At 49.6% G+C, this 27610-nt stretch overlaps 7 protein-coding genes across 7 annotated transcripts in view; all 7 read left to right on the plus strand.

Moving 5' to 3' along the window:
• The window catches only part of Pmar_PMAR016082 (cytochrome c oxidase, subunit ii, putative), a gene marked incomplete at both ends in the record, with an annotated part of 710 nt that extends 387 nt beyond the window's left edge, over positions 1–323 (plus strand). Inside the window, 3 exons of the mRNA XM_002765242.1 lie at positions 1–87; positions 130–200; positions 248–323. Coding sequence (XP_002765288.1) covers positions 1–87; positions 130–200; positions 248–323 — 234 coding nt within the window. The remainder of the gene's footprint in view (positions 88–129; positions 201–247) is intronic.
• A 183-nt stretch (positions 324–506) lies between these two features.
• Positions 507–9000, plus strand: Pmar_PMAR016083 (mapk, putative; the record flags this gene model as incomplete). The annotated part of the gene is made up of 35 exons (XM_002765243.1): positions 507–641; positions 685–774; positions 819–904; positions 958–1075; positions 1122–1218; positions 1269–1348; positions 1399–1567; positions 1734–1856; positions 1901–2018; positions 2241–2367; positions 2394–2483; positions 2856–2926; positions 3157–3231; positions 3290–3380; positions 3423–3521; positions 3566–3691; positions 3734–3808; positions 5404–5505; positions 5554–5679; positions 5724–5835; positions 5877–5940; positions 5987–6088; positions 6131–6208; positions 6251–6307; positions 6733–6838; positions 7246–7333; positions 7377–7502; positions 7546–7629; positions 7942–8056; positions 8103–8179; positions 8219–8290; positions 8330–8457; positions 8497–8582; positions 8647–8781; positions 8919–9000. The coding sequence occupies 35 exons, from the start codon at positions 507–509 to the stop codon at positions 8998–9000; spliced, it is 3510 nt and encodes a 1169-aa protein (XP_002765289.1).
• Positions 9001–9451: 451 nt separating this feature from the next.
• Positions 9452–13230, plus strand: Pmar_PMAR016084 (conserved hypothetical protein). Its single transcript, XM_002765244.1, has 12 exons — positions 9452–9712; positions 9900–10063; positions 10221–10282; positions 10333–10474; positions 10522–10658; positions 10705–10992; positions 11229–11407; positions 11477–11593; positions 11637–11778; positions 11826–11950; positions 11993–12122; positions 12175–13230. Exons 1-12 carry the CDS (start codon positions 9489–9491, stop codon positions 12268–12270), a joined length of 1806 nt encoding a protein of 601 aa, XP_002765290.1. The 5' UTR covers positions 9452–9488; the 3' UTR covers positions 12271–13230.
• Positions 13231–14246: 1016 nt separating this feature from the next.
• Pmar_PMAR016085 (Alpha-N-acetylgalactosaminidase, putative) lies at positions 14247–16115 on the plus strand. Its single transcript, XM_002765245.1, has 10 exons — positions 14247–14458; positions 14518–14677; positions 14717–14850; positions 14906–14979; positions 15030–15195; positions 15236–15276; positions 15325–15405; positions 15451–15550; positions 15638–15804; positions 15848–16115. Exons 3-10 carry the CDS (start codon positions 14737–14739, stop codon positions 16044–16046), a joined length of 942 nt encoding a protein of 313 aa, XP_002765291.1. The 5' UTR covers positions 14247–14458; positions 14518–14677; positions 14717–14736; the 3' UTR covers positions 16047–16115.
• A 1271-nt stretch (positions 16116–17386) lies between these two features.
• Positions 17387–17551, plus strand: Pmar_PMAR016086 (hypothetical protein; the record flags this gene model as incomplete). The annotated part of the gene is made up of 1 exon (XM_002765246.1): positions 17387–17551. A coding segment is annotated over one exon (165 nt), but the record flags the coding sequence as incomplete, so codon positions are not given.
• A 22-nt stretch (positions 17552–17573) lies between these two features.
• On the plus strand, positions 17574–18287 carry Pmar_PMAR016087 (conserved hypothetical protein; the record flags this gene model as incomplete). Its single annotated transcript, XM_002765247.1, has 5 exons — positions 17574–17699; positions 17742–17813; positions 17856–17960; positions 18001–18108; positions 18156–18287. 5 exons carry the CDS (start codon positions 17574–17576, stop codon positions 18285–18287), a joined length of 543 nt encoding a protein of 180 aa, XP_002765293.1.
• A 1548-nt stretch (positions 18288–19835) lies between these two features.
• Pmar_PMAR016088 (alpha-galactosidase/alpha-n-acetylgalactosaminidase, putative) lies at positions 19836–25595 on the plus strand (the record flags this gene model as incomplete). Its single annotated transcript, XM_002765248.1, has 24 exons — positions 19836–20059; positions 20232–20259; positions 20303–20428; positions 20485–20558; positions 20600–20765; positions 20937–20977; positions 21031–21111; positions 21242–21341; positions 21411–21586; positions 21769–21931; positions 22240–22354; positions 22823–22910; positions 23315–23358; positions 23428–23540; positions 23769–23854; positions 23912–24074; positions 24118–24243; positions 24309–24382; positions 24424–24589; positions 24688–24728; positions 24782–24862; positions 24940–25039; positions 25101–25276; positions 25463–25595. 24 exons carry the CDS (start codon positions 19836–19838, stop codon positions 25593–25595), a joined length of 2685 nt encoding a protein of 894 aa, XP_002765294.1.
• Positions 25596–27610: the final 2015 nt, after the last annotated feature.

Genomic DNA, 27610 nt, shown 5'->3' on the forward strand with positions numbered 1-27610 from the left:
CAGATCACAGGTGCTGATGTTATCCATTCCTGGTCAGTGCCATCACTGGGCATCAAATGTGATGCTACACCCGGGCGCTTGGTGAAGGTAAGCATCTATCCCTTCTAATCGTCCATAAGCCTCCTTCAGATCAACACCTTCATCCAGCGTGAAGGCGTGTTCTACGGTCAGTGCTCGGAACTCTGTGGAACCCTCCATGCGTAAGTCATGGTCAGTTATCACTACCATTGTCCACAAGACGACTCAGATTCATGCCCATTGTGGTCGAGGCGGTCAGCCCCGAGGCCTTCGCTGCTCACGCCAAGAAGTGGTATAAGGACTAATGTTATCCCTCGTCCAGAGGGAAGATCTGACACTATTATCCTTTTGATATTACTTACACTCCGAGGCCTGCCGCCCGGAGACAACGTGGGGGGGAATCATGTTTGCCCTTTGATGAGGGCTATTGCGTTATTCAGTACGTCAATAGGATATCTTGCAACGTTATCACGCCGTGCTTCTAAGCAATGCTAAATGGACGACTGATAAACACATTCATACAACCTTCTTCACGAAGGCTCTGCTTTAGCCGTAGACTTTTCGTAACGGCAGAGTCGGGCTTTAAGGGTCTTCTAGCCAACGATGACATTCTCTTCCCTAAAGTGAGGGCTCGGCTGTTTATATAGGATCCAGTTCTGGTAGTAGGTCCATGTGATAGGCAGGGATGGGAGCGCGATAGGGGTGATGGACCTAGAGGAAGCCAAGGCTCAGGCGAAGGCAGCATCTTTGGATTTGGTACGGTAAGGATGGCCGTGGTCTTGTGTTGAACCGCTACATAGGTGTTAGTGAATGCCAATAAGCAGCCCCCTGTATGCCGAATTGCGAGGAAGAGTGACTTGGAAGCGCAGATTGTTGACAAGCTCAAGTGAGCCTCTGTGATGGTGTGATTATCATCAAAGGGCTCCTCTGTTTTCTTAGACAGAAGGAAGTTCTGAAGGAGAAGCAACAGACTGACCTCTACAGCTTTGACCCATCGTTGAAGATAAAGTATATGCGGTATAACTGCAGGATAGCCCTCCCTGACTTCCAGAGATACGTGAGGCGGCCCTATGGGTCTCTAGCGGGTGATCTGTACTCTCAAGATCCTCCACCATCGAGAGCTCCTTCTGAAGAAGCATCGAACTGAAGCCGTGATTATGAAGGGGAAAGCTGAAGAGGAAGAAATGAGGCAAATGGTTGGTAGGAATATCCACTCGTGCTTAGTAGGACAGGAAGCGTTTCCTTTGTAGTGCGTGTTATTGCTGAGCTGAAGGATATTGCCAAGCCTGTGAATCTACCACTCCCGGCACAGGCTTTCGAGCAACCATCTGTGAGGGCTGAGGGGGGGGGGCTGTGATGGGCATGGTGGAAGGTCCTCAGGTTAACGTTCTCATCTGGCCATGTACTCCAGAGCAAGCGGCGACGTTTAAGATACCGAAGATTGCATTTGCAGCGAGTGACGAGATGTGGAATCAGCAGAGGGCCAAGGAGGAGGCCCAGCGTGACCCTCGGAACAGGAGGGCCAGGCAGGACCCCAAGATGAAGGACGGTAGGAGTGCCCGCCAGCGGTGGATCGAGCAGCAAGAGAGGGATGGCGACCCGGGAGAGAAGGCCTCATGATGTGCCATGTTTCTGGAAGTATCAACGAGTTAACCTTAGGAGGGTTTGGGAGGGGGCACGGTATGTAGACATGTTATGGTTACTATGTCTAGCAGTCTCGACGGCTCAAGTCACACTCGATGACGGGCCCTCTGATGAGGTCTGTGAGGATGGAGGGCAGCGACCCTTGACGGGATGGTACCCACTTGGACATGCCATCTTTGATCAGTCCTGGACGGGTAGGGTAGCAGTGCTGGCCGCGGGCGACTGACATTGATGGTAGGGGAAGTATCTTCACTGGAAAAGCTGTCGTCGCATGAGTTCTGGATCGAGGTTCAGCCTGGAGGAACTCCTGTTAAAGTCTCTATGCCGGAGCTCCTCTCGTCACCGTTGACGTTCGAGTGAGACGTGCTGGTGTGGTGAGTTTCGCACATGGTCATTTACACGTGTGGCGGCAATATGAAAATTCTGAGAAAATTTTGGGAAATTATTGCTGGTTTCTGTACACTTTTAACCGAGTTCGTATATGAACTCCTATGATAAATGAGGAACCTTCTGAGCTCAGCTGAGGAAAGCGAACTTATATTGCAACACTGGGTTGTGGTCACAGTCTTCTGCCGAAGATACTTGAGAGAACAGTACGGCTCAGAGGTGATCCGAACGGAGGTTAGGAATGAGGATAGATTGACTGACTATTGTGACCGAGAGGGAGTGTCGTGCACTGCTGAAGTAGTGCCTCCCGGATGGTGGGTAAGTGACGCCCTTGTGTACCTTAGATGATGATGAGGTCCACCTCGGGCATGTCTACAGTGGCTGAGGCGATCGACGAGATGAGGAGCGGTGGAGATGTATATATAATCTCCCAAGTGGGGTGATGACGTACCCCACCCGTCCTCATCTCTCTGCTAGAGTCATCCCAGAGTGGATTTGATTATCCCCATATTTATTTTTGCAAGATTCCTGCTAACCTCGTTACGGATCTGTTCGCGCCATCGTTCGTTGCTGGAGGGTATCGGGATCCATTAGAAGGGTAGATGAGGTGGCTGTCAGTGCCCGGCCCTACACCATGCCAGGGCCAACCGGAGGACCCTCCTGACCGAGTTGGGACTGTGGGTTAGTTCTAGCCCACCGTCCTCCTTTACCTCCTCTGCAATCCACTATGATATGAATGACCAAGTGATGTGCCAGGTTAGGCTCTACGAAGAACCCCGCCGTAGCTGTGCTGGTCGTGGCCTCAGGTGTCGGGGAGCCGGCAGTGGATAGTGTGGGAAATGCGGAGGGAGAGAGATAAGATACCTATGTGGTCGGGGTGAGTATTGTTGTATTAGTAATGGTGAATATCCTATTCTTTTATCACCTCGGCTCTGGTCGACTCGGGGTCTGTAGAACGCTATGGTGGGGCTATTCTGCCCAGGTTTACACACGGTGGGATGAGGGATTGTAGTCTGCTCAGTGCAGTGTAGTGATAGTAGCGACGTGAGAGTGCTTGCATGGTTCCGCTTTATTGCATGCATCACCGCCCTCATGGGTTATTGGTAGGCACTATCATTCCCCTGTGGAGGTGGTGGGCTCAGATGACAGTCCTGTTCACGGTGAGAGAGTTGATATTGGAAAGTACGATGACCCGCCTTGTCATCATGTTTGCATCGTTCGCTACAGCAGCGTGGTTCAGATGGCCCGAGTTTGTCAAAGCCCGATGGTCCAATACGACCCTCCAGCCTGGTGAGTGTCTCTTCATTCCGAAGCACCACGCCCTTCACTATGTAGGAGCAGTCTGTCCTGTTGTGTGTATTGTCCCTTTGTAGGTGCGTGGTTTTGGAGAGGAGAACATTGCATATTCACTTCTCTTTGACACCCACGGCGCTGAAGCCTCGTTGCTACCGATGGAAGCTGGGCCTGCCATAGTAGCCTTGTTCACGTTTGGGATCTATCATCCCTGCTCCCTCAGCCTCTCAGCGAATTCGATGTGCTTTGGCCCTTCCCTGGTGACCCTCTCGAGGACGGCTACGGTGAGGTTACTATGGGCATGCCTGACTGGAAGGTTGCCTTAGCCCTACCTGCTGTCACAATGGCTGTGAGGTAGAGTCACATTTGGGCAGTACTCATTACTCTGCAGGTCGAGGCCACCTCCAAGAATTGGTTCACCCCGCTAGAGTTGGCTACTATCACACGCGAGTACCTAAGGCGGAGCGTAGGCCCTAGCCCCACCGTATTGGGTAGGATAAGCCCATTGGTCTTGAAGTAGGCAGTTGTATGATAGTGCAACCGCAGTAGGACCCTAGCAGGTACGGGGAGCGACTTGCCACTGAGGGATGGAGTGTCGAAGAGGTCTTGACGGACTTAGCGCCTTACTGGAGGGATCTGATAAGACTCATTGAGCATCATGACTCGGTGTCGTAGTTGCCAGATAGAGTTATGTTTTGTGAGGGCATCTTGCTGAATCCTTTTTATAGTGAATTCTGTTGTGTCCGATGATCGGGTCGGCCCCGATGATTCAGCTGCATACCTTCTCGCCCTCACTGAGGTCTCATGGGCCGGTCGTCTGTCAGCCCAATACACGGCCGCCTTCGGCGGCCGTGTAGTTTCCTAACTTGTAGTTAGGAGACTCCTGACATCAGCCGAGGAAAGCGAACATTCATCCCAACACTGGCGACAGCATTCGTCCTCCTCAGTGGAAGGGGTGTTTCATCGTAGTCTATCGCGCGCCCACAACGACTGTGATCAGACGTATGCCCGGCAGGCAGCAGCAACTGCAGTGTTGGTCAGTAGCAGTGCTCCTAGCGATGATCACACTGCAGTGGAGGTCACGGCTGAGGCGGTCCGCGAGAGCACAATTTCTACTACTTCAACCACCACAGAATCCCGGAGAACAATTTTATGTGACTCCCGCCTCGACTCGAGTGGCACGTGCCATAGGGCGAGTGTTGGATCATCGCGGAGGTGTGATGCATGAGGTTGTCCGCGTATCGAAAATTGCCTTACACAGGTCCGTGGATCAGCCGTCTAAAGCGGCTCAGAAGAGCGTAGGGCGCGTGGGACCTCGTGTGTCGACGCTCCATAACAGGGATCCCATATGGCTCATTGGTCCGCCTCCCGGGAAGCGCCCAGATGTCCTAGAGAGGATGATGATATTGTGAAGACGAAAGTCGTTGGGTATAGAAGCCGTAGGTCACCTTTGCAGCTGGTGGCCACAGTCATCCTGGTCTTCAGCTGTGAACCCTCCCCTGTACAGATCTCTCTCTTCTCTCGCCTCGATCTCCTCGACTCGGAGATGTAAGGCGGTTCGTGTATCCTCGCAATAGCCCTCCACCTTAGGCGATTGTTATGGGGCGTATCACACTCATCTTTCTCGGAGTCCCTCTCCACCACTACAGCGAGTGCCATGCTCCTCGATACCCAAATGGACGACTGTGCTCGACGACATGAACGTAAAAGCCGACTGGGCATCATGGTCCGCAGCTGTCCTTAGGCTCGTGCTGGATCCCCCTCGCCTCGGTGGCCACCATCATCTTCACACCAGTGGTCTGGCCATGTACAGCATCCTCCAGGCAGGACTGTCCACTACCGCGTCCCTTCGGGTGTCGGACAGACACCCCTACTAGGGGAAAGTGGCTGCGCTGATCCCCGTAGTAGATCCCCTAGCTTTATGTCTATCCAGGGTAGTCCCATGGGGCAGGGATGGGCGAGCCCTGTATCGGGGCCGAGGTGGACGGCACTGTCCCCTGCCCTAATGGGCAGAGACCTGAGATTGAGTAGCCGTGGTTGATGGGGGCCTGTTATATATAGGACTTCCGTCCCCTTGCTGAATCTCGTATATCGCTGATCAAATGCAGTGTAATCAATCTACATGCACGCATCATAGAGTACATTGTACTCGATTCATTCACAGTAACCTGTTGCGTTGTCATTGTTATTGCTAGTGGGGACTTTAGCAAGGTGAAAATGTCCGGCACTGCCTTCTCCCCGGATGAGGTCAGAGGTATGATGCAGTTGTTCGAGACAGCGGAGGATGGTGGGGATAGGAGGACTGTGGGGCCGAGTAACGCCGCGCCGAATCAGAAGGTGTGGCTTCAGGCTATGGTAGCGATGGGCGATGCTGCGGTCAGGTAAGCATAAAGGGTGCAGCTCAAGTAAGGAGGGAGCAGCAGGCCAAGGAGGAGGAGGCCAAGGCCAAACAGGATGCGATATGGGATGGGGATGACTTCAAGAAACACTCGGGTAGGGAGAAACATTGAACTTCCAGCGATGGTCTCTGCCAGGCATTGCTATCCCGGAGACAGTTTCTAATGGAGATACCAAAGAAGACCCTCGTCCAGCACCGGAGTGGGTTGGCACGTAGTCGGGGTTGGCCTATCCCAGTGTGACTCAGATATGAGGTGTTGTATAGGCAGGAGGTATCTGCCAACGATATGTTCCTCAATTTACAGGACACTGACCCTAGCTCGGACAGGTGTACTGATATCACTGTGAAGTGGGGGAGGCCTGAGTGGTAGTCGAGACCACTTGGTCTTAGGATCTACCTCCCCAACACTCAGTTGAAGGACATTTCTTTGGACGTACTGAAAGAGCGGATCATGTTACAAGCACCAAAGTATTAGGGCGTTTCCTCTTCGGCACCTCCATCGTGATGTAGGTATAGGCTGTCTTTGCCGTTGCCGTATGCGGTGGATGAGGAGAAGGGCAATGCTAAGTGAGTAGAATACTGTGTTGTCACCATCTCCAGTCGCTCAGGTGGGATAAACTGCGAGGATGTTTGTCTGTGACCTTGCCAATGCTACGTGAATGGACGTGAAGTGCGTCCCAGCTTGTACTGCTGAGCTCGAGTGCTATGCAGGTACGTGACAGATCCTCGTGCTGTTGGCGTATCGTGAGTGTTATGCCATGTTCATGTTGCTGGTAGACTCATCACAGTATTACAGAGTTGTGTTGTTCACGTAGATGCGCTCCCTTAGGTAGGGTGGAGAGGGACATGACATCGATCAATCCGGAGTACATAGACTATCGTATACGCGCCAAGTCGGTGCAAGTGTTGCGCACAGCTGCTAGGAGTGTAGTCAGATACGATATAGTCCGAAAGCTGGGCCGAGGCCTATACGGAATAGTATGGCACTGTAGGACGAAATCGGGTGTCCAATACAGTCTTTCTACTGAGGGAAAATCAGTACCCAAGACAAGATCAGTCGCGGTGAAACGGATACTCAACGCTTTCCAGTCAAATATTGTAGGAATCACACACATCGCATTCTGGAGAGTTGGTCGGTCACAAATTGTGATCAATGAACTCACTTTTCGAACTAGTGGTTCAAAAACTGACTTGAACTCAAATTCTACTTTGGAGTGGAAACTTTTTTGGTAGTTCAGAAGTACCAAGAAAGTGTTGCCAACGTAGAAATTGATATCGAAACTGATTGGTGGGACTAAAGCTTTAGTGACTATAATTGACCGATTGGTGGAATCGATACCGTAACTTCCTCAACTGCCCGGAAATTCGTTCAGGATGCCCAGAGAACATATCGGGAGGTTAGCATCCTGGCCAAGCTGAGTGGGCATCCAAACATCGTGACCCTGTTGGACGTACGTAGACTTCCAACTTGATTATTAGTGCGGTGTTGATGTGATAGGCCGTAGGTCATAACGAGTCCCTCTACTATGGACAAAGATATTTACCTCGTCACTGAGTATGTAGACACTGACCTTGCCTCAACCATCAAGGCTGGTAGTCTTGCATTCACTCCATCCACTTTGTTGCTGCTGAACAGGAAGCTTGTCCCCTCTCCATAAGGCCTATGTGGTGTGGCAACTATTGCGGGCAATTAAATACGTCCACTCTGCGAACGTGGTGCATCGCGATATAAAACCACAAAACATCCTTATTAATGCTAATTGTGAGTTGCTCTTGTGCACTACATTGATTCATGAGTCGTCTAGGTGAGCTGAGAATATGCGATTTCGGCCTGGCTCGACACGTGCTTCCTCTGAGCTTTGACCCGGCTTTGCATCCGTTACCTAGAGGTGAGCCTCTCACGGGGGTTGTGATGTTGTGATTCGGGAACCACATCGAACGATGAGTTATAAGGGTGTGATGTCCTCGGAACTGGAGCAGTGTGGGGAAAGGCACATGGTCAACTCCGTGTGTTGATTACAATACGAAAATTCTGAGAAAAAAATCCGGGAAATTCTTCGTTCCTGTACACTTCCATCCGAATTTACGATTAAACTTCTACATTTGAGGAAACTCCCGAGCTCAGGTGAAGAAAGCGAACATATATCCCAACACTGAGCTGTAGTCGCCGTGGTAGTGGTGGGATTATTCGATGGTCGTAGGTATGTCAGTGGAGCATGTGATGTTGATGTCCGAGGAAGGGGACTATCTTCACATGACCGATTATGTATCCAGTAGATGGTACAGAGCACCCGAGCAACTCCTTAAGGCCACCAAGTAGCGGCTGGGTTCTCCCTGCAATGCTTTGAATCTTGATGCTTAGTTATAGCAAGGGTGTTGACATCTGGGCATGCGGTTGTGTCGTAGCCGAGGTCCTGACTGGTCGCCCTCTCTTCCCCGGTAGGAGATTCTCATCCTTAGACACGACTGTCGAGATAGGCACGTCTGTACTAGAGCAGCTATGGATGATACTTGAGTTCACTGGACTGCCCTCGATGACGATATTGAGCAGTAGGAGTGAAGTCTTCGGTCATCGATGACTGTGATAAGATATTAACACGGTGTATGGAGAGCAGCTGCTTCAAGGCATCCCTCAACAGCACAGTACGGTCCATGTACCGTCAATAGTCCCTCAAGGCAATGTCGAGAGTTTAGACCTCATCGAGACTATGCTACAAGTATGCACACTCTACTTGTGATTGATTAAGTGGCTGTAGTTCAACCCGGACTTCCGAATCACCGCGGAAGAGGCCCTCGAGCATCCCTACGTGGCAGCATTCCACAGCCCTGATGAAGAATTTGCGTAGGAGATTCTCCCTCGTATAAGTTGCATGAATGATTCAAATAAGGTACATTGATAGAAAGAGTGATTCTCCGGGTGAAGCAATGTGTTTGGATGACAATCTCCTCATGACAGTTCATGACTACCGCGATGCCATCTATGGTGGTTTGCTTGCTCATAAACGTGTCGTTCAAAGGCTCCAACTTGCCGCCGCTGAAAGGTGGGCCGAAGCCAGCTACCACGTGGTCTACACACGTTGTTGTATTCACTCCCATGCTTCGTATTATTATGCCGCCACGTTATGAGTCGAGTCATGTGCTATCATCTGTCACCTACTGGCAGACGGTCATCCCTCAGGAGGGAGAAGGCTCAAGCCGCAATAGATCGTGAGGAACCCAACAGACCACCGACGACTATGTCCAGGGTAGGCTTGAGCTAAACTGCTGCTATAGCTCGTGCTGAAGGCCTGATGGGGGCGTCACCACTGGTGTCACCGTCGATAAGTTCTGTCTCCAAAATGGTGTCTCGAGAGAGTGGACAACGCGTGCTTCAATACTCACATATGCGTTCTGATGAGGATGATTGCTAACTCATTATAGTAGGTTCGGTCCACCCCTCGAGTTTTGGGAAAGCCAAGAGAGAAAACGTGACAACGTGCATCGCTTCGCTCCGCTCATTGGATGCCATTCACAAAGTGCGCTGCAGTCCTAGCAAGCCTTGTACGATGTGTACCATTCAAGCATCCATTGACGTGTCATTCAGTGTACCATGGTGTTGCTGCTCTCTCTACGACTAAGGTTGTGTTGGGGCATCACCTATTCGGTTACAGTGAATCTCAATATAGGTTCATGCTAGTATGTCTATCACTGACCTCATGATGCTGTTCTATCAGATCCTTCATATTCTTCGTTTCTACTTATTTCAGAAATGGCAGTTAGTACTCAAGTCGCTGGTGTGGACAGTAATGATGATGACACTGTTGGTTGTAGTGAGCTAATCCAAAGTATTCGAGTTGGCGACAGACAGATGCCCCCCGAGTTGGCTACCACCCAACAGGATGATGTCATACAAAAAGCTACGACCTCCTTTGTTTACCTGGAGGCCCCTCAATACTCACTTAGGATTACTTCCGATGGCGGTGACCATAGCAGGTAACGCGAGTCAGTCTGGCACTACTGGCGTAGTTTATCGTGTTTGCCATTGGGTGCGCTGTAATCTCGTTGAGACAACATTCCAGAGTTGGTCCATTTTCTAATCAGTTCGAATAGTATCGTTGTACTCGCGATGGCTTTGTGAGTAGAGATGTTTGCTGTTATACACGTCCGGTTTTGCCATCAGGTTCTCACTCCGTGTAACTTCTCGTAATACGGATCACGCTGAGTCCATCGCCGAGCTGCGAGACGGCGATGATAAGCATCGCTTTTTGCATTTCCAATTCAACGACAGTGCTGTATTGGAGGCAGTTTCGACTGACGGCCAAGGCGCACGAGAAGTCGTGGGATGTAATGATGCAGAGAGTGGTGACACTGAAATGGGGATATAAGCCTCTTCTGATTGTAACTCTCCTATCGACTACTCATTCAGCGGAATTTGAATCGAACTTTATTCGGCAGTGGCCTATTGCTCGAGGCATCACTTCGGATGTGGATTTGGTATCAGATACCGTCATAAGCGTCGATGAGCTGCAAGAGTTTCAGCTTTGTTGCGCCTCTAATCTCACGGTGAGTTGTCTGCATCCTTCTATAGTAGCCATTTACGATCCCCTCTGTAGGTCCGCTCGTTGGTCAACGACAAGTACCGGAACGTGGGTACCGTCACATTCCGTTTTGTGAATGTGACGCCGCTACCAGCAGCGTTGAGGTCAGCCTTCTCTCCCCGTACCGAACCTCGGCAGGGATCGACTCTGCGAGCGCGTAATAGGAGGGACCGTTGACCTTGCATGGTAGTAAGCATGCCTCAGGCACCGCCACAGGGAAGAACGTACATGAGATGACCATTATCGGTCATCGAGGTATTGGTAGTGACGAGATGGGCTCGCGGATAAGAGAGAATACGCTGTTGGCATTCAAGCAGGCAGCTAAGTACGGTGCTGATGCGGTAGGAATATGCTCTTATCATTGACTAACGTTACGTCCTTTTTCAGGTCGAATTTGACGTCTTCCTCACGGCCGATCGGACCCCCATGATTTTCCATGATTTGGAGATCAATCATTCCAATAGCAGCAAGAAGATTCCTATCACGTCTCTGTGCGAGGAGGGTCTATGCTCGCTGGATGAGGACAATCAAGAGAGGATATTCACGGGTCGGGAACGAGTGGAGTCGAGCGTCTCTGGTGGGGGAAGCGGGTCCTCCAACGGCAGCTTTTGCAGCGGGTCCTCCACGCCTACCTCCTCGTCTGGAAAGGGTGGCCTATTGGAAGCAGGCAAACGGGTGAGCCTAGCCTCTTCGTGTTTGTCAGTAGCGACATATACGTTCTTATTTTACAGCTGAGCTCAAAAGTTTTTTTATAGTTATAGGCATTTTACGTGCGAATTCGGGTAGAAGTGTGCGGAAACCCAAGAGAATTTCTCAAAGTTCCCTCAAAATTTTCATACTGTCGCCAACACATGCACACATTTTCCAACACTGGTGTTTGCTATAACAGTACTGCATTTGATCTTCCTCAGGTGCGCAGTCTCCATGACCTAGCGGCAACATTCCCCTCTAGAGGTCGTGTTGAATCGGAAGTATCGCCACTTGAGGCCGAGGGTGTTCGAGATAGTGCTGCAGTGCAGGAGAAACTGCCCAGTCTGAAGGCCGTGTTAGAGGGTACACCTGACGATCTGGGAGCATTGATTGAGATCAAGTAATAGTAGGTCGGCGGCGTGGTGGTGGTGGTGGTGGAGTTTGTCAACTGTTGTCTTTTGTATTGTAGGTATCCAACTGCAGCTGCTATTCGAAAGTATCCATCACGGTCGTGCCACGACCGCGGTACTGTTGCTGACGTCATCCTGCGTTATATATACGACTATGGTTGTCCCGCGACTCGGAGGTAGCGTGGCAGTGTGTGAAGGATTTGGGCATGTTTCGCTTAGGTATATGTTCTCCTCATTTGATCCCGAGATGTGCCTCGCACTACGACAGAAGCAGGCACGGTTCCCTATCATTCTCAATACGTGGTTCGGGTATGAGGATGTTCATGATAACACCGAGGTCGACTTCACGGACCTCCGCAATGTACTATGGTTATCATTCACTTGGTCGTATTGTTCCTATTATGGCAGAGGGATCCCTTGGCAGCAGCTGAGTTCTGTTCACGGAACGGCATTGAAGGGCTGTGCCTTGAGGCGTCATGGTTGCATGAGCACTATCAATTCGCTGACTACTGCCGAAGGGCTGGACTGACATTGTAATATGCAATTCTGGTAGTGTTGGACATGCGTAGTGTTAGGTATACGTATGGTCCTGAGAACAATAAGACGTCTCGTGTTGAGATGCAAATGCGGCATATGGGCGTGGCTGGCTGCATAGTCGACAACATCGGTCGATTCCGTGGAGGAGCTGATGGCGAAGGCGCGGTGGTAAGGTCTATGAACATCGGGTCTGCTTCTATCACTTTCATTGTATTATCAGATGTCCTTGGCAGAAGCACGAAAGCTTTGGTCGTCCAGTCAAAGTGCAGCCTCGTCGTCGGGATTCTCTACTGCTTCGTCATCCGATGCCAACTAATCCTATGTATAAGCCATCCCACTTCTTCTTATATTTGTCAGTTGCCAATGCACTACGGCGGCCTTACCAGTGCCAGTTCTTTACCTGATGTAAAGGACATGTGCTGTGGTTTCTCTCGACGGTGATTATGAAGATAAAGATGTTGGATCTTGTTATTCGTGTATTATATCAATATACTTCTTCTCTGATTCTTGAGTAGGCGTGTTCCGATCGATCACTCTCGTCGGACGTATGCCGCCAAACGACGGTGCGGGAGTAGCTTTCTTTTTCATTCGGGCGCATTGTCGTCCATCTGATCTGTGAATACAGTAGTGTCTGGATGCATGGTTATATCCCGGTACTGTTCACGGGTGGATGGACATTTTCCTCTTTATCTCTCCTATCTACTGCTACCTAACATTCACCGATAGGAGAGTAGTCGTTATTGACTTTGCTGATCTAACTACGTTGAGTCATGCTGCCCCTGGCCGACTCGACAAATATCTTTACTTAGCGTCCGGGTGGGACGAAGTCGGAGATTGGCCCGGTGGTCATCAACTGCCTCTACGCATCGACTGCAATCATCATGGTTTATTCCCCTCATTTGTGTGTCGAGAAATGGCTACAATGAGTGAGTTTAATACATCTACACAGTCTCCGCCAATCTCATTGTACTATCGACACGACGATCTGTATTGAGGGGCATCTCGTATGTCTGACTCTACTATTGTTAGGTTGATAGTACCGTTAGCGGTTATATTGCGCTGTTGTACTTTTGCTGTCTAATTATTGCTCATCCGGAATGGGTTTGGGATAGAGCGTATGATGATGTTGTGACTTGAACCCTACGATCATTATGCTTATCGTCGTCTTGCCGAGTAGGTGTTCGTGGTGTTACTCGATTATACCGATAATGCAGGGATGATGTAGAAGGTGAACGTCTGCCTTGTGGAGGGGTAGTTTATTGAGAATACTTCCTTCTGTGGGCTCGTGTTGAGTTGAGTTTTCAATGCCCAATGAATGATGCAAGTCCCTGTTGTAACCCGAGTTCGACCAGTCCCATCAAGACTTGTTATCTTGTTGTAGCCCTAAAGGATCCATAGAGGCAACAGTGGACTGTCCACTTTCTCGAAGAGGCTGTTGTTATCTGTTGTTTGTGACTAACCACTCATGCTGTCTTCCGAGGCATATTTAGCCTTGTTGAGATCAACTTTTTAGTGGGGCAGCTATGCCAAGGTATTTCCACGTGTAAACAGTGTGTGGGGCAGCTATGCCAAGATACGCCTCTGTACGGGATGTCGTAGCCGCACGCGGGAGAAAGATGAACTCCGTCGACACGAGCGATGTGACGGAATGAGGATTCATTCTTCAGGACAAGTCAGTTCCACTGTTGACCAGGGTGCTTCCGCTTGGGGCAGATATGCCATACCTACGATGTGGATTGAAGATAGATGCCACTGTCGTGATGAGAGAATCGTCCGTCGAGGGAGATTGTCCTTGAGAGTAGACTGGGCCCTATAAGGGAGCTTGTTCGTCACCTGGCCCCTGCTGAAAGTGGATGCGTGCTCGTTCAGTTGGAGTAGATGCTCGTGTTAGTCCGATCTACTACATAGTGATAGTTGAATGTCCAACTCTCATTGCCGAGGCCTATGATTGTCGTTGTTATAGTCCTCTCGAGTTTCACCCGATGCTTGTTCTTGCTTGAGAGACAAACTGTCTGAGAAAACATGGCTAGGCCCATTCGGATTTGAGCTGCAACGTTTTCCTGATTATGTCGGTGTCAAGGAAGAGTTGTGATGTGGTATTGGTGAGTCTATGAGGAGAACAGAATCGCGTGAGATAAGCGACGTCATTGCCACATCAACTTTGGCATCTATCTTCCTTATTGTACTCGAGTCTTTCATCCCGCGGCCTGTGTATCGTTAAGTGTCATGGAGTGTTGCACGTAGTGGCAAGTGAGGGCCTGGGCTTTGCAACCACTGGGAGATAAATCTCTTAGCCTTCTCTGTGAAGGTTCTTCCATGACTTTTGGCTCCTGCGGTTACGTTCGAACGTTACTAGTATGGTCCATACCGTGTGTTGCGGGACTCGACAACGGTTTAGGCCTGACACCACCCATGGGTTGGCTAAGTTGGGAGAGATATGGATGCTTTGTCAATGAGGATCTTTATAAGCGTATGGCCGATGCGTTGGTCGAGTTTGGATACAAGTAAGATGGGAGTCACGGCTATTGATGGATATAAGTTGGCTATTGGGCATCTCCCTCAGGGATGTGGGATATGAGTATGTGAATGTTGATGATTGTTGGGCCTTGAAACATCGTGGACCTGATGGTAGAATGGTGCCTGATCCTGACAGATTCCCGAGCGGTATCAAGGGCTTGGCGGATTACGTCCATTCGAAAGGCCTCAAGTTCGGCTTGTATACTGTAAGCAGCGGACTTGGTCGGAAATACCACGACTCCCAGGTATTCAGGACATCGGTACAATGACATGCGCCCAGTACCCTGGCAGCGAGGGTCACTTCGATATCGATGCACAGACGTTCGCTGAATGGGGTGTTGACTCTATTAAAGTCGATGGTTGCTACGCCGACTATAAGGTGAGTTGACGACTGATCCGCTGGTCAACTTTGCTCTGATTTCTCGCTTCCGCAGACCTTCGATGTGACATATCCAGCTTTCGGAAGAGCCCTGAATAAGACTGGCCGCCCTATGCTATATGAATGCAGGTGGTCGACATATTTCATTGACGTTCCATACACGGATATTCTGTTCGTAGCGCACCCCTCTTTACACCTGGTCATCTTGTTAATAGCAGTAAGCTGCTCACGGTCCTCGCGCCTAATTGCAATTATTGGCGCATGTTTGATGATATCAAGGACAATTGGGGCTCACTGCGACGCACAGTAGATATCTTCGCCACATCAGGCCCTGATTCCTTCATGGTGAGATAATCTCAGTGGGATGAATGATCACATTTCATAGGTACGTGCCAGCGGCCCCGGTCACTTCAACGATGCTGACATGTATGTACTTGACCTTATACTACGGCTGCAAGTCTCACTCTGCCTCAGGATTCTCGTGGGAATGTCCGATGATAGCATCCCTAGATACCAAGCTCAAATGGCTCTCTGGTCTATATTCTCTAGTCCACTGTATGGTCCGCGGTGACATTGTTGATCGAGAGTATGTTCATGTAGGTTGATGAGCAATGATTTGTATAACATGCCGCCAGGGACGAAGGAAATCTTGCAGAACAAGGAGATCATTGCAGTCAGCCAAGATCCTCTGGGGAAGATGGTAACGATCTGTGGGTTGACTGTCTCTTCGTAGTGCAGCTCTCAATGCACAGTGCCTGGTTAATGTTTGTCTACCATTTCATTGCAGGGGTATCCTATCTATACTAATACTTCCCAAGTCCGCGTGTGGATCAAGGAACTCTCACCGAATGGATGCAAGGCTAGATGGGCGGTTGTGCTGCAAAACTTCCTCACTGTGGACACCATTCTTAAGGTTGATCCTTCGAAAATTCCGGGCTGGAATTTACATACCAGGTCGATTGGTGTGAGCCTTCGCTTGTCCCCATCCGCTTTGCAGGTTCAGGATACGCAACCTATTCGCGCATACGGATGTGGGTCGGGTGCACTGTGGTTCATTTGAGTCCTCAGTCGCACCAGAAAGCGTCCAGATGTTCCTTTTCACGGAGGCTGGATTGGCATCGCAAGCAAAGCCCATTGGAGGGGAGTCAGTACCCTTATCGTTAACTAATGGACCATCTAGCCTATTCTTGACGTGAATAGGTCTTAGACCCGCGCATCAGGCTTCAACCTCTTCCGAGGATGCTGATTGCGAGTAACGACTTTGTTCTTGAGTAAGTTGAAATAGTCTTGTTGACGACAAGTTGTCTTGTTGTGTTGACGAGACTATGCGTTCGAGCTCAGAGGATTTCGCAGCAATCTTTGGGACCTTGGCTGTACTTCAGAGAGCACTGGGAACAAAGAACCGCTGTCAGCTGACAGCAGCATCATCAACGAGTCAGATCATTATCAGCTGAATCAGCATGACTAGACTAGCTAGTTAGAGCATGAATCCGGAGTTTCTGAGAAGTGTGACGCGACGACACTGATGTCATAGAATATTTCTCATCTCCTTATGGCGGCTACGGGTTACTTCGAAGAGCCACAGTCAGACGAGAGTGATTTTGAATCGAGTGTGTGTAGCCGCGGCCGTGCTAGGCAGGATACAGTCTGTGTTAGGATTCTCACCAAGCAACCCTCGGGTCATACACAACAGACCTTATGATGAGGTCTTCGATGTACTGAAGGGAGACGACCCGATAGATGATGAGGAAGAGGAGATCAACTCCGATGAGGAGGGTCCGACTACCCTCCAGGAGAGCAGAACCCAGCCTCTCCGCAATGGTACAAGGCGCAGCCTAGACCGGGAGGAGCTGCTTACGTGCTGCCTCTCAGACGGTGAAGACAGTGTGTCCACCCCTCATAGTGGTCGTGGCGGCCTCGAGGCATACGACCGGTCTTCGCACCGTTTCCATGTCGATGGCTCCTCTGGACTTACGGAACTCGGATCGATCAACTCCTCGCCACAGTCTTTTGCATCGGATTCTGCACGAGTGGGGCGTGCGGTGTCTCTACTTGAGTTTTTACCCAGAGGTGTTTCGCCCTATCATGACCCCTGTTGTTCTCGTGAAACGCTTACCGTTATGTTTGTAGTCGACCCAAGCCTAGACTGGTGGGTTCGCATGTCTTAGGGTTCAAGGCCACATGGAGCCGCCCAGCACAGACATCTGGCTGTGCCCATCATGGAGCACAATAGGAGCAGCGATGGGAGCTCTGCAGCATCATCTTCTGGGTAACATTCTTTGCAACGAAATCTCACGGCCTAAGCCGTCTCAGTCCTAGGCTATATCCTTCGGGGGAGTCCTCGAGAGCATACCCTTATAGCTCGGTATCTCGACAGAGGATCCAATTCAGGTCCCCATCCGTACCATCGGCGGCTGTTTCATCCCCAATAGCTGGAGTGTCTCAAACGCAGGATTTTGCAGTTCATAAGCTCATTCGAGCTAATGTGGAACTTCCTACTACTCGAGGGTTTGAGAGCGTGCTTACCGTGGGGGAGCTAAATGCCGTCGGCAGGTATCAGGCAGAAGATTTCGCTCATCTGAGCGTATCAGAGGAGATCAAGGATCTTTTTGGATATATCAGTCGGTACCATCCTCACACTGTCGAGCTGGAGACGCCACTGAAGCCGTTCATACCCGAACTCATCCCAGCCGTTGGGGAGGTTCGATGCACATTCTGTCCAAATGGGTGGTCCAATTATTGCTATCAAGGTGGACGCAGCTCTTAAGATCCCTCCTCCAAGCACAGGCCTCAAAGAGTGCATGAGTGCAGACAAGACCATCGTGAGTGTGGCGGACGTGATGTCAAAGGTATTGCCCGCTGAATAGCGTGAGTTACTGTGATGGACTCAGTTGAACGGACTGGGTCTGGTCGAGCTTGATGAGCCATGTCTCAACCAGAGCGACCCCGCAGTTGTACAGTTGGTACGTCAGCAGTCTTTTGCATCGCGTTGCCTGAGTTGTTAGGATGTTGAATTCTCTCAGAAACTCCGATCGATGACTCAATGTGGGAATCTTGATTTCTTACAAGTTCGCAAAGTGGCATATCCTGAGACCATCAATCAGAGAGAGGTGGCAGCATCAGTATTAAGCGTACCTAGTTTTGCATAAGGTTGACAACTGGATAACCCAAATCGAGGAGCTCCACAAGGACGAGAATGCGCCCTCATCGGTCATGAACTATTCTCACAAGATGCCTTCCATCGATCAGCTCATGGAGGTCTCCATCCATGATGCCTCACCTACGCGTCAGCTACCTGAGCTCAGGCATGGCCACCGGAGATGGAAGAGTATCTCTCCTCGTCCAATGCCGTCCTTGACCCTAACCCAAATCTGGATGTGGATTTGATCACCTACATTCGGTATCATCAATCTCTCGTGCAGCTCTGTACCCCGTAGCTCTCCTCCAGGATCATTTGTGCCATGTTGGACATCCCCATCCACGACAATAGTACGGCTAGTATCATTGACGCCCTACACGTCTTGTTCACTCTCTATTCGGGTGAGTTACTCCTTCCCCTCAGATATGTCTCTTGTTGATATTATCGAAGCTCCTCCTGAACAATTCACACATTGGCGCTCACCTTTCCCCATGTGATTCTCAGACTTCGCCTCTAATCCCCATTTTGCCGCTTCCTCTCCCGAACAGCCTATAGGAGATAGCATTCCTCCTGCAAATATAGTGGAAGACCGCACCTCGAGCGTTATTATTGAATAACCGTCGCTCCCACGGTGGGTAGGATGCAGTTTGTGGTACAAGAAGTTTTGGCAGTTTCAACATACTTTCGCCCCACTGCCCGCAACTACATGCTTGTTCTATTGACAGACATGAGGACTAGCATGATATTAGCGATTTCACTCAATCATAGTTGTATCGAGTGCGTAAATCTACTCAGCAATATCAAGTCATCTGGGAATCAGTGATAATGCTGAGTTAGCATTATCAATGATTTCATTCAGTCTACAGCATTCCCTCATGTAGTCTCACGGTTTTGAATTCATCCAGATTGGCTCTACTTCGTACGCGCCGACGAGTTTGATCGTGACGATCACTGATCGTCCGTCGCCTGGCGTCCGCGGAATTGATTGTACTGAGCTATGTCTTAGGTCGGCATAGCTGCCCCACTAGAGAAATTGAATTGTACTCGGGAATACCTTGGCATAGCATATTCGCCCCGCCGATGGAACTTGTTGTACTCAGTCATATCTCGCGTGGCATACTTGCCCCACGACAGAAATTTGTTGTACTGGGGCAGATCTTGGCGTGGCATAGCTGCCCCAAATCGCTCGTACAGAGAGCGGAAACGAGTTTGCGAATGTACAGACCACTTTCAGTCAATGAGCATTGCCCCTTGGATAGTCCTGAAGTGTCGGCTCAGCATAACTTCAGTTTGCACTGGTCGATAGTGCGATGTAGGTCCATCTAGTATGGATGATTTAGATGATACTGCATTGATGGCAGTATGCTTCCAGAACCACGACCATGAGTTGTTATGAGATATCGGATGTTATGTGGAGGGTGAAGCGCCGTGGCAACTGGTTAATGGCTTTCGTGAATTCTGTGACGAGCAACGTTTGCGAATGAGGAACTTCTGTCACTTGTGTGGCACGCCTATCGGTGCTGCTTCCATTAAACTACGTCACCGCGGAACATCGTCATCGTAGAATCCGTCCATCTTAGATGCTACAGTGTAGTCCAAGCCTATGTCAGCCGTGTCAATCTCTGTAATTTTAACACTCGAATCTTGACATCATGCTCTGACGTTCAATCTGAATGATTTAAACTGTAGCCCAGGGTGCTAAGATCTCCCAGATCGAAAGTCGGGCTTCTCCCATCCAATGACTCCGCGTCCTATTGTGCCACATTTTCGCGCCCAGGCCAAGTTTCTCGTAAAGGACTGACGAATATAGTGTGGAGCATCCAATCAGTAGCATCGCCCTTACAACATGCCTTTGAAGTACCAGACATCCACCCTGGTATCACTCGTGGCATTTGGGATCCATCCGCTTGTCTGCGGTCTCGACAATGATTTGGCACGTACACCTCCTATGGGGTGGTTGGCCTGGGAGAGGTTTGGTTGCGAGACCGATTGTGAAACCCATCCCGATACCTGCATCAGCGAGAAGCTGTACACTGATATGGCTGACGAGCTCATCCGTGGAGGATACAAGTAGGAAAGAGTTGTTCGTGTTACACTCAGCATGAGGGAATGCCGGTTATGAATACGTCAACATTGACGATTGTTGGTCGACTTTGGAGAGAGACGCGAAGACAGGAGGAATCCTTCCGGATCCAGAACGATTCCCTCATGGTATTAAATGGTTGGCCGATTATATGCACAGTCGCGGCCTCAAGTTGGGCATCTATGCGGTAAGAGCCTCTTTGACATACTTTCGACCTGCTCATCTCATAGGACATTGGGACGAAAACCTGCGGCGGATACCCGGGTCTTGAGGGACACTTCGAGCAGGACGTGAAGACCTTCGCTGAATGGGGCATTGATTCCCTAAAAGTGGATGGATGTTATGCCAACACGAGTGTAAGTCTCACAACTGCTCCACTTTGTCGCGTCGTCGACGGTCAAAGCCTTTTCAGACATTCGGAGAAACATATCCTGGATTAGGGAGACTCCTGAACGCTACAGGGAGGCCGATACTCTACTCGTGCAGGTATACTGAATACTGGAATTGTCGTGATGTGTCCACCGCAGTTGGCCAGCATACCTAGCCGATCATGCAGAGGACAAAGACGTTCTTGTAAAAGAGATCGCTCCCGCTTGCAATCTGTGGCGCAATTTCGACGACATCTACGACTCTTGGGCATCTATCCAGGGGATCACCAACTTTTGGGCTCGACGAAATTCAACTGATATTTTGGTGAGCAAATGCGGTTGCTGAATTATATGTCAAGGGCCTTGATTCATAGTGCCTTGACTCGAGGCACTATGAGGTCAGTCCTCAGAGGGATCCTCAGGTGTCCTCAGTGAGGACTCGCTGTGAGGCTCCTCACAGCGAATCATTCGATGCCAAAGCACGAAGTGCTTTTAGATACGCGCAGCGGGTCCTGGTCACTGGAATGATCCCGACATGTGAGACAGGAGTTCTCTTCTACTGATCAACCGTAGCCTTTGTCGTCTCGTAGGATAGTGGTCGGTAACAACGGTCTGAGCGAGGTTGAGCAACAGTCACAGTTCGCACTATGGGCTATGTTCGCCGCTCCTCTGTAGGCTAACATCGAACTCTTTTACGTTTGGTAGATGTGTATCACCTATGCGTCATCGTGGCAAGTAGCCATTGGCTACCGTCGCGTTATGGACAGTATGTATGCTACTATAGATATTCTACTACTATAGGTATCTGACCGCCGACCTACGAACGATGCCTTCTTGGGCTCGGGAGATCGTGCAAAATAAGGAGATAATAGCCATCAACCAAGATCCTCTGGGGAAGCAAGTATGATGTTTGTCAATTCGGCTGTTGCTGCTACCGAGTGTGAGGGTTCGGAGTTCCACTTCTTCGTAGGGTTACGTAGTCTGGTCAGAGAACGGTGCGCGAATTTGGATCAGAGAGCTCGCCGGCACCGATAAATCTGTGGATACCTGGGCTGTTCTCCTAGAAAATAGCAATTCCATTTTTGGCCTCCAACGCATAGCTCTACAGCCAACTCGACACATACCTAGATGGGCTGAAGGCACACAGTAAGCGCATCACTAGACTTCGATGTTCGATTAAAGAGCTGACTGATATCGATGTGGTGGATCGTCGGACGGGTTCTAGTGAGAGTCTCCCATTCGTTGATGTCGGGAGGTATAAAATCGATCGTTAACAGCCTCGAGTTGAGCTTCCGTACGGCCTGTGAGACGTTCGACGTCTGTTTCAGGTTCAGCGTGAGGGACCTATTTCGAGGCCGAAATATTGGTCTATTCGTTGACGAGTACTCAGCTAATGTGGACACCTCCTCTGTTCACTTCGTCATTATCCGGAAGGTCAGAAAGTGGAAGCACGTGTCACACTTACGTATCCCCAATTCTGAAGAAGTTATCGTAATGTAAGCTCGTTTCCGTGCTGCTAGATGAACTGTTCACGTTAGTGTAGCGTGTGCATGTGAGATAGTGTGGTTCAAGAGAGTTTACCACTAGCGGCTTGTTGTGAGTGGATAGTATCCACTGGATACATCGCTGGCCTCCCCGTCGTCCACTCGATCAGATGTTTCATGTGGTGTAGACCTACTCTTACAATTTGTGACCAGTAGGTTCACACAGACCACAAACATGTACCTAACTCGCCTGACTCGTATATGAACAACGATGTCCATCGTCTGGGCGCGCGCTCTTGACAATGTTCATTTTAGAGCTCTCCGATGCAAGCTTCGTTCCGAACCTTTCCCGTAGAATATGGCATCGCCTGCTTACCGCTGATAGGACAGCAGAGTGCTGCCATGAACGAAATAGCGAGTACAACTACTGGTACTGCTACTATGCCATAGTAACTATGACCAACTGGGATTACTGCTCCTAATATGAGCCTCCTATGAACAACACAGCGACTGAAACTACTGTCGCTATGGCCAACACAACAATTGAGAATACTGCTCCTATGAAAACAAAGCGACTTCAAAAACTGCTGCTATGACCAATACAACAACTGAGAATACTGCCCATGAACGACACATTGAACTGATGCTAAGATTAGTTCACTGGACCGAGCTTGTAGTGACTGCCTTGCAAGCGCGGCGCTCGAAACGCCTCGTGAAAAGCCGGAAAAGTGAGAAAATGCAAGAGAGCCCTTTTTTCCTTCTCGGCCATGCGGCTGAGAGGGCTCATCGGAGTGCGTATGACCTTTTCCGGACTCCTCGTTATTACTCATGTTTTCCTGGAGTAAACGCCGGTCTTGTATTATAATTCCCCGAATGAGGTCCATTATTCCCCTTTTAGACCAGCCATTATTCCCGGGAACTAAAACGGGAATTACTGGGGAAGGGAAGAATGATTCTTCCTCAGCCTTCAGCCACCCTGTTAAAAGGTGTAGTCTAGACTAGACTGTCTAGTGACTCCGCGCCCTTTTCTTACCATATCTTGTCACCCAAAACAAGATCTTCGTGAATAAAGGCCCCTCCGACACGACTCGAGCCACTACAGTGTTGGATTGGAAAACCGAGGGCATCGGTCCGAGGCGTCATTCAGCGAGAAGTTCTCACCGAGAACTGGAATTCCGAATGTGCCTGAGAATCTCAGGCTGCGATTGCCAATCAGATAAAGTTGCCACTAAACTCAGACTAGTATAATCTTGTAGATCAGGGATTCCATGACCTGCGAATGTGTTAAAGGTTCTGTGGGGTTACCACATTGTGGTAGACAACGCATTGTGTGACACTCAATTGGTGTGAACTTGTTCTCAGTGGGACCGTCCCACTTACTGCACGTCAGTGCAATCCCTGGCAGGGATGCCCTCCGCACATCACCCGGATTAGGTGAGTGTGGCTGGAGCACACCAGGCCAGTGGTGCCTTGTTGATCCACGTGGAAGGAGGAGATTGTTAGACTTGGATCCATGGGACGGTCGTAAACGTATTTTGCACGCATGTGCGCTTGCTCACGTGCAGATCGTGTGCTCTGAATGGTATGTTCAGGTCTTGTACACTTTCGTTACAGAGGTGATTTCACTAGCGCAACACTCCGCTAAGCTCTCGAACAATGGTGGTGTATAGTGTGGAGCATCGAATCAGTAGCATCGCTTTCCAAACGGGTCTTCCATGTCCCATACATCCACCCTGGTAACGCTCGTGGTTTTCGGGATGCACCAGCTCGTCTGCGGCCTCGAAAATGGCCTGGCGCGTACACCTCCTATGGGGTGGTTGAGTTGGGAGAGGTTTGGTTGCGAGACCGATTGTAAAGCCCGTCCCGATACCTGCATCAGCGAAAAACTGTACACTGATATGGCTGACGAGCTCATCTGTGGAGGATACAAGTAGGGAAGAGTTGTTCGTGTTACACTTACCATTACATCCCTCATGATGGTACTCAGGGATGCCGGTTATGAATACGTCAACATTGACGATTGTTGGTCGACTTTGGAGAGAGACGCGAAGACAGGAGAGATCCTTCCCGATCCAGAACGCTTCCCTCATGGTATCAAATGGTTGGCCGATTATATGCACAGTCGCGGCCTCAAGTTGGGCATCTATGCGGTAAGAGCCTCTTTGACAGACGTTCGACCTGCTCATCTCACAGGACATTGGGACAAAAACCTGCGGCGGATACCCTGGTCTTGAGGGACACTTCGAACAGGACGTGAAGACCTTCGCTGAATGGGGCATTGATTCCCTAAAGGTGGATGGATGCTATGCCGACACGAGTGTAAGTCTCACAAGTCTCTCGTAAGTCTCCACTTTGTCGCGTCGTCGACGGTCAAAGTCTTTCAGACATTCGGAGAAACATATCCTCGATTAGGGAGACTTCTGAACGCTACAGGGAGGCCGATACTCTACTCGTGCAGGTATACTGAATACTCGAATTGTTGTGATGTGTCCACCGCAGTTGGCCAGCATATCTAGCCGATCATGCAGAGAACCAAGACGTTCTCGTGAAAGAGATCGCTCCTGCTTGCAACCTATGGCGTAATTTCCACGATATCCGCGACTCTTGGGCGTCAGTCCAGAGTATCACCAATTTTTGGGCTCGAACTAGTCCAACTAACATACTAGTAAGAGTGAACGTAGTTGCTGGATGATCTGTCAAGGCTCTATGGCGTGTCGTCATGGTGAATCATCAGAAGTTAAAGCACGCACTTTAAGCCTTCAGATACGCGCAGCGGGTCCTGGCCACTGGAATGATCCCGACATGTGAGTCAGGAGTTCTCTTCTACTGATCAACCGTAGCCTTTGTCGTCTCGTAGGATAGTGGTCGGCAACAACGGTCTGAGCGAGGTTGAGCAACAGTCACAGTTCGCACTATGGGCTATGTTCGCCGCTCCTCTGTAGGCTGAAATCGAACCCCTTTGCGTTGGATGAATGTGTGGATGGATATTCTACTTAGCGGGATCTTCCACTGTAGGTATATGACTGCTGATCTACGAACGTTTCCTTCGTGGGCTCGGAAGATCGTACAGAATAAAGAGATAATAGCCGTCAACCAAGACCTTCTAGGGAAGCAGGTATGAGTTTGGTTGCTCGACCGTTGCTGCTGTGATGCTGCGGGCTTTGACTCCTTCGTAGGGTTACGTAGTGTGGTCAGAGAAGCGTGCGCGAATTTGGATCAAAGAGCTTACCGCCACCGATAAACCTGCCGATACTTGGGCTGTTCTCCTAGAAAATAGCAATTCTATCTATGGCCCTAAACGCATAGTTCTACAGCCAGCTCGACACATACCAGGATGGGCTGAAGGCACACAGTAAGCGCATCACTAATCCTCGGTCTTCGACTCAAGTTCTGACATGATATTGATCTGGTGGGTTGACCGACGTGTTCTAGTAGTGAGAACCTCCCATTCGTTGATATCGAGAGATATAAAATCGATCGTTACCAGCTTCGAAGGGAATTTCCGTACGGCCTGTGAATCGTTCGACGTCCGTCTCAGGTTTAGCGTGAGAGATTTATTCCGAGGCCGAGATGTTGGTGTATTCGATAAGGCGTACTCCGTTGACGTGGATACCTCCTCTGTTCAGTTCGTCATCATCCGGAAGGTTAAAGACGAAACCATCTTGTTGTAGCTATCCATGATGAGGACTCCATCATCTCTCCTTGCTGTCCAATTCGTAGACAGGGAGCCTGTAGGTCACCTTGTTACAGTAAGGAACATGGGCATGGGTACCAAGCATGCGCATGAGTCGATTTATTCTGGTTAACTTGATTGTCGATCTTGTAATTTCATTTCTCAAGTCCACTCTCATTGGTATCTACTCATTATTTGACTTGTCAACTTCTTGAGAGAACAAAAAGGTATCACAGTGTTTCGCTCCTGGCTCTTGAGAAGGTCTCTGTGCTGAGGTTGCTCTCGCATAGGTCTTCTTCTGCATAGGGCGCGCGACTGCTTGAGTCGTCGTTGCCCGAAAACTATCGGTCGGGCTATGTATGTGCGTGCCCCATTGCTCATTGCTCGTGCTTTGGAAGCCTCGCGAATCGCCCATTATGCTTCTGGTCGGACTTATTGATTCATATGATACCGGTATAAGATATTATCACCCTCATTTCCTAATGAATGACTCCGAACCTTAAATGATCCTGAGTTGTCACTGGGAAGAACCATACTTGATCCCCAAGACTCTACAGTAGAGAAATCCAGCCTTACGTGGTGTTCTGAGTATCACGGTGATACTATCACCTGACTTCTGTGTCTCTATCAGATAGAGTCTATCTCAACGTCACCCACATATTCTTCGTACTCAAAAACCTATACATACCATCGTTCAGCTCCTCATTTGCCCTTCCCGATGGACCATAACCAACTTCCCAATGAGTTTCGGGCTTAATCATAAGGCGTTCGAATCGCGTGCTTCAAGTCCGACCTCTGTTGCTCTTTTTCAACGTTATCTAAGTATTTGTTTCACCCAAAACATCTATATACGAGCTTTCTCCCTGTCATGCAGCATCCCCGGCGAGAAATTGGACCATGATATATTTTCCAGAGAGTTTCAGCGTTCAAAGGCGTTCGCGCCCGGGCGCTCAGAGTTGACTGACTTGTGTAGGTTATGTAAGGGAGCAAGTTCAACGACTGCACAAGGCAATGGGGCGAAATGGCGCTCGCCGCATTGAACTTTGTATAGGTGGCACCAGATTGGGTAGTTACGTACTTCGGAAAGCGCAACAAACTCGCGCTTCCGGGTAAAAAGAATTTGATTCTTTATGACTCTGATTTCCTTCGTATTTGATTCTGTCGCAGAATTTCTGTGTCTTGATTCTGCTCCAACTACGATAAGGACAATATTATTTTTTAGTAGTACAGGGGCCCTCGTCTAGTCGTAGTACGTCACGGTGGTGTATAATTTAAGCCAAGACTAGTGTATACTTAGGACTTGGCAGTTAATCGTTCACAAATCACCTAATATACTAGTCGAGAGCGTCAGGGAGCTGTTTGACAGCAACAGGCTGATCACCAGCCGCTGGTGCCAACAGGCTGTTGGCACCTCTGTCAGTGTTAGCTGTTGGCAACAGCTAACCCTGACAGACACCCCAACCGCTGTACTACTAATTGACGTTGGAGAAGGACTTGATAAGCTCATTCTTTTTCAACGGGTCAGTAGTAATTTGTGTTAACTCGTGCATGGGACGAGTTCGTACACCGCTGCTAGCATATCGTATGCCAAACTCAATGAAGACCACGTTCGCGAGGACTGGTAACGCAGAAATAGTGCGTCCGGGTAATCGATTTCGGCACAAGGTGGTCTGCGCGAGAGGGAAATTTCTATCTTCTCCCGTACCTATTTAGTGCACTTCGCGTGCGTTTATGTCATCAAAAGTATTGTGTGATCCACGTTGTGTCATTAGCACTATTGAGACAGTTCATAATTCAATTATGATAATTGATGCCCGTTAGAACGGGCGGCTTCGTACCCTTATTGGCGTGATATATGGGTCGAGTTTGTTCATTGACTACTCTCGCGTTCCTCATTCAGCGGGTGACGGATCCGATTCCTCAACTATGGTGGCACCTGTGAAGTTCACAGTGTGAACCCTGCTACGTTGGGCCAGACTCCTCCGTGATGATAAATACGATCCTTTTCATCAC

Source organism: Perkinsus marinus, assembly GCF_000006405.1.
Source record: "Perkinsus marinus ATCC 50983 genomic scaffold scf_1104296975560, whole genome shotgun sequence".
NCBI lineage: Eukaryota > Perkinsozoa > Perkinsida > Perkinsidae > Perkinsus > Perkinsus marinus.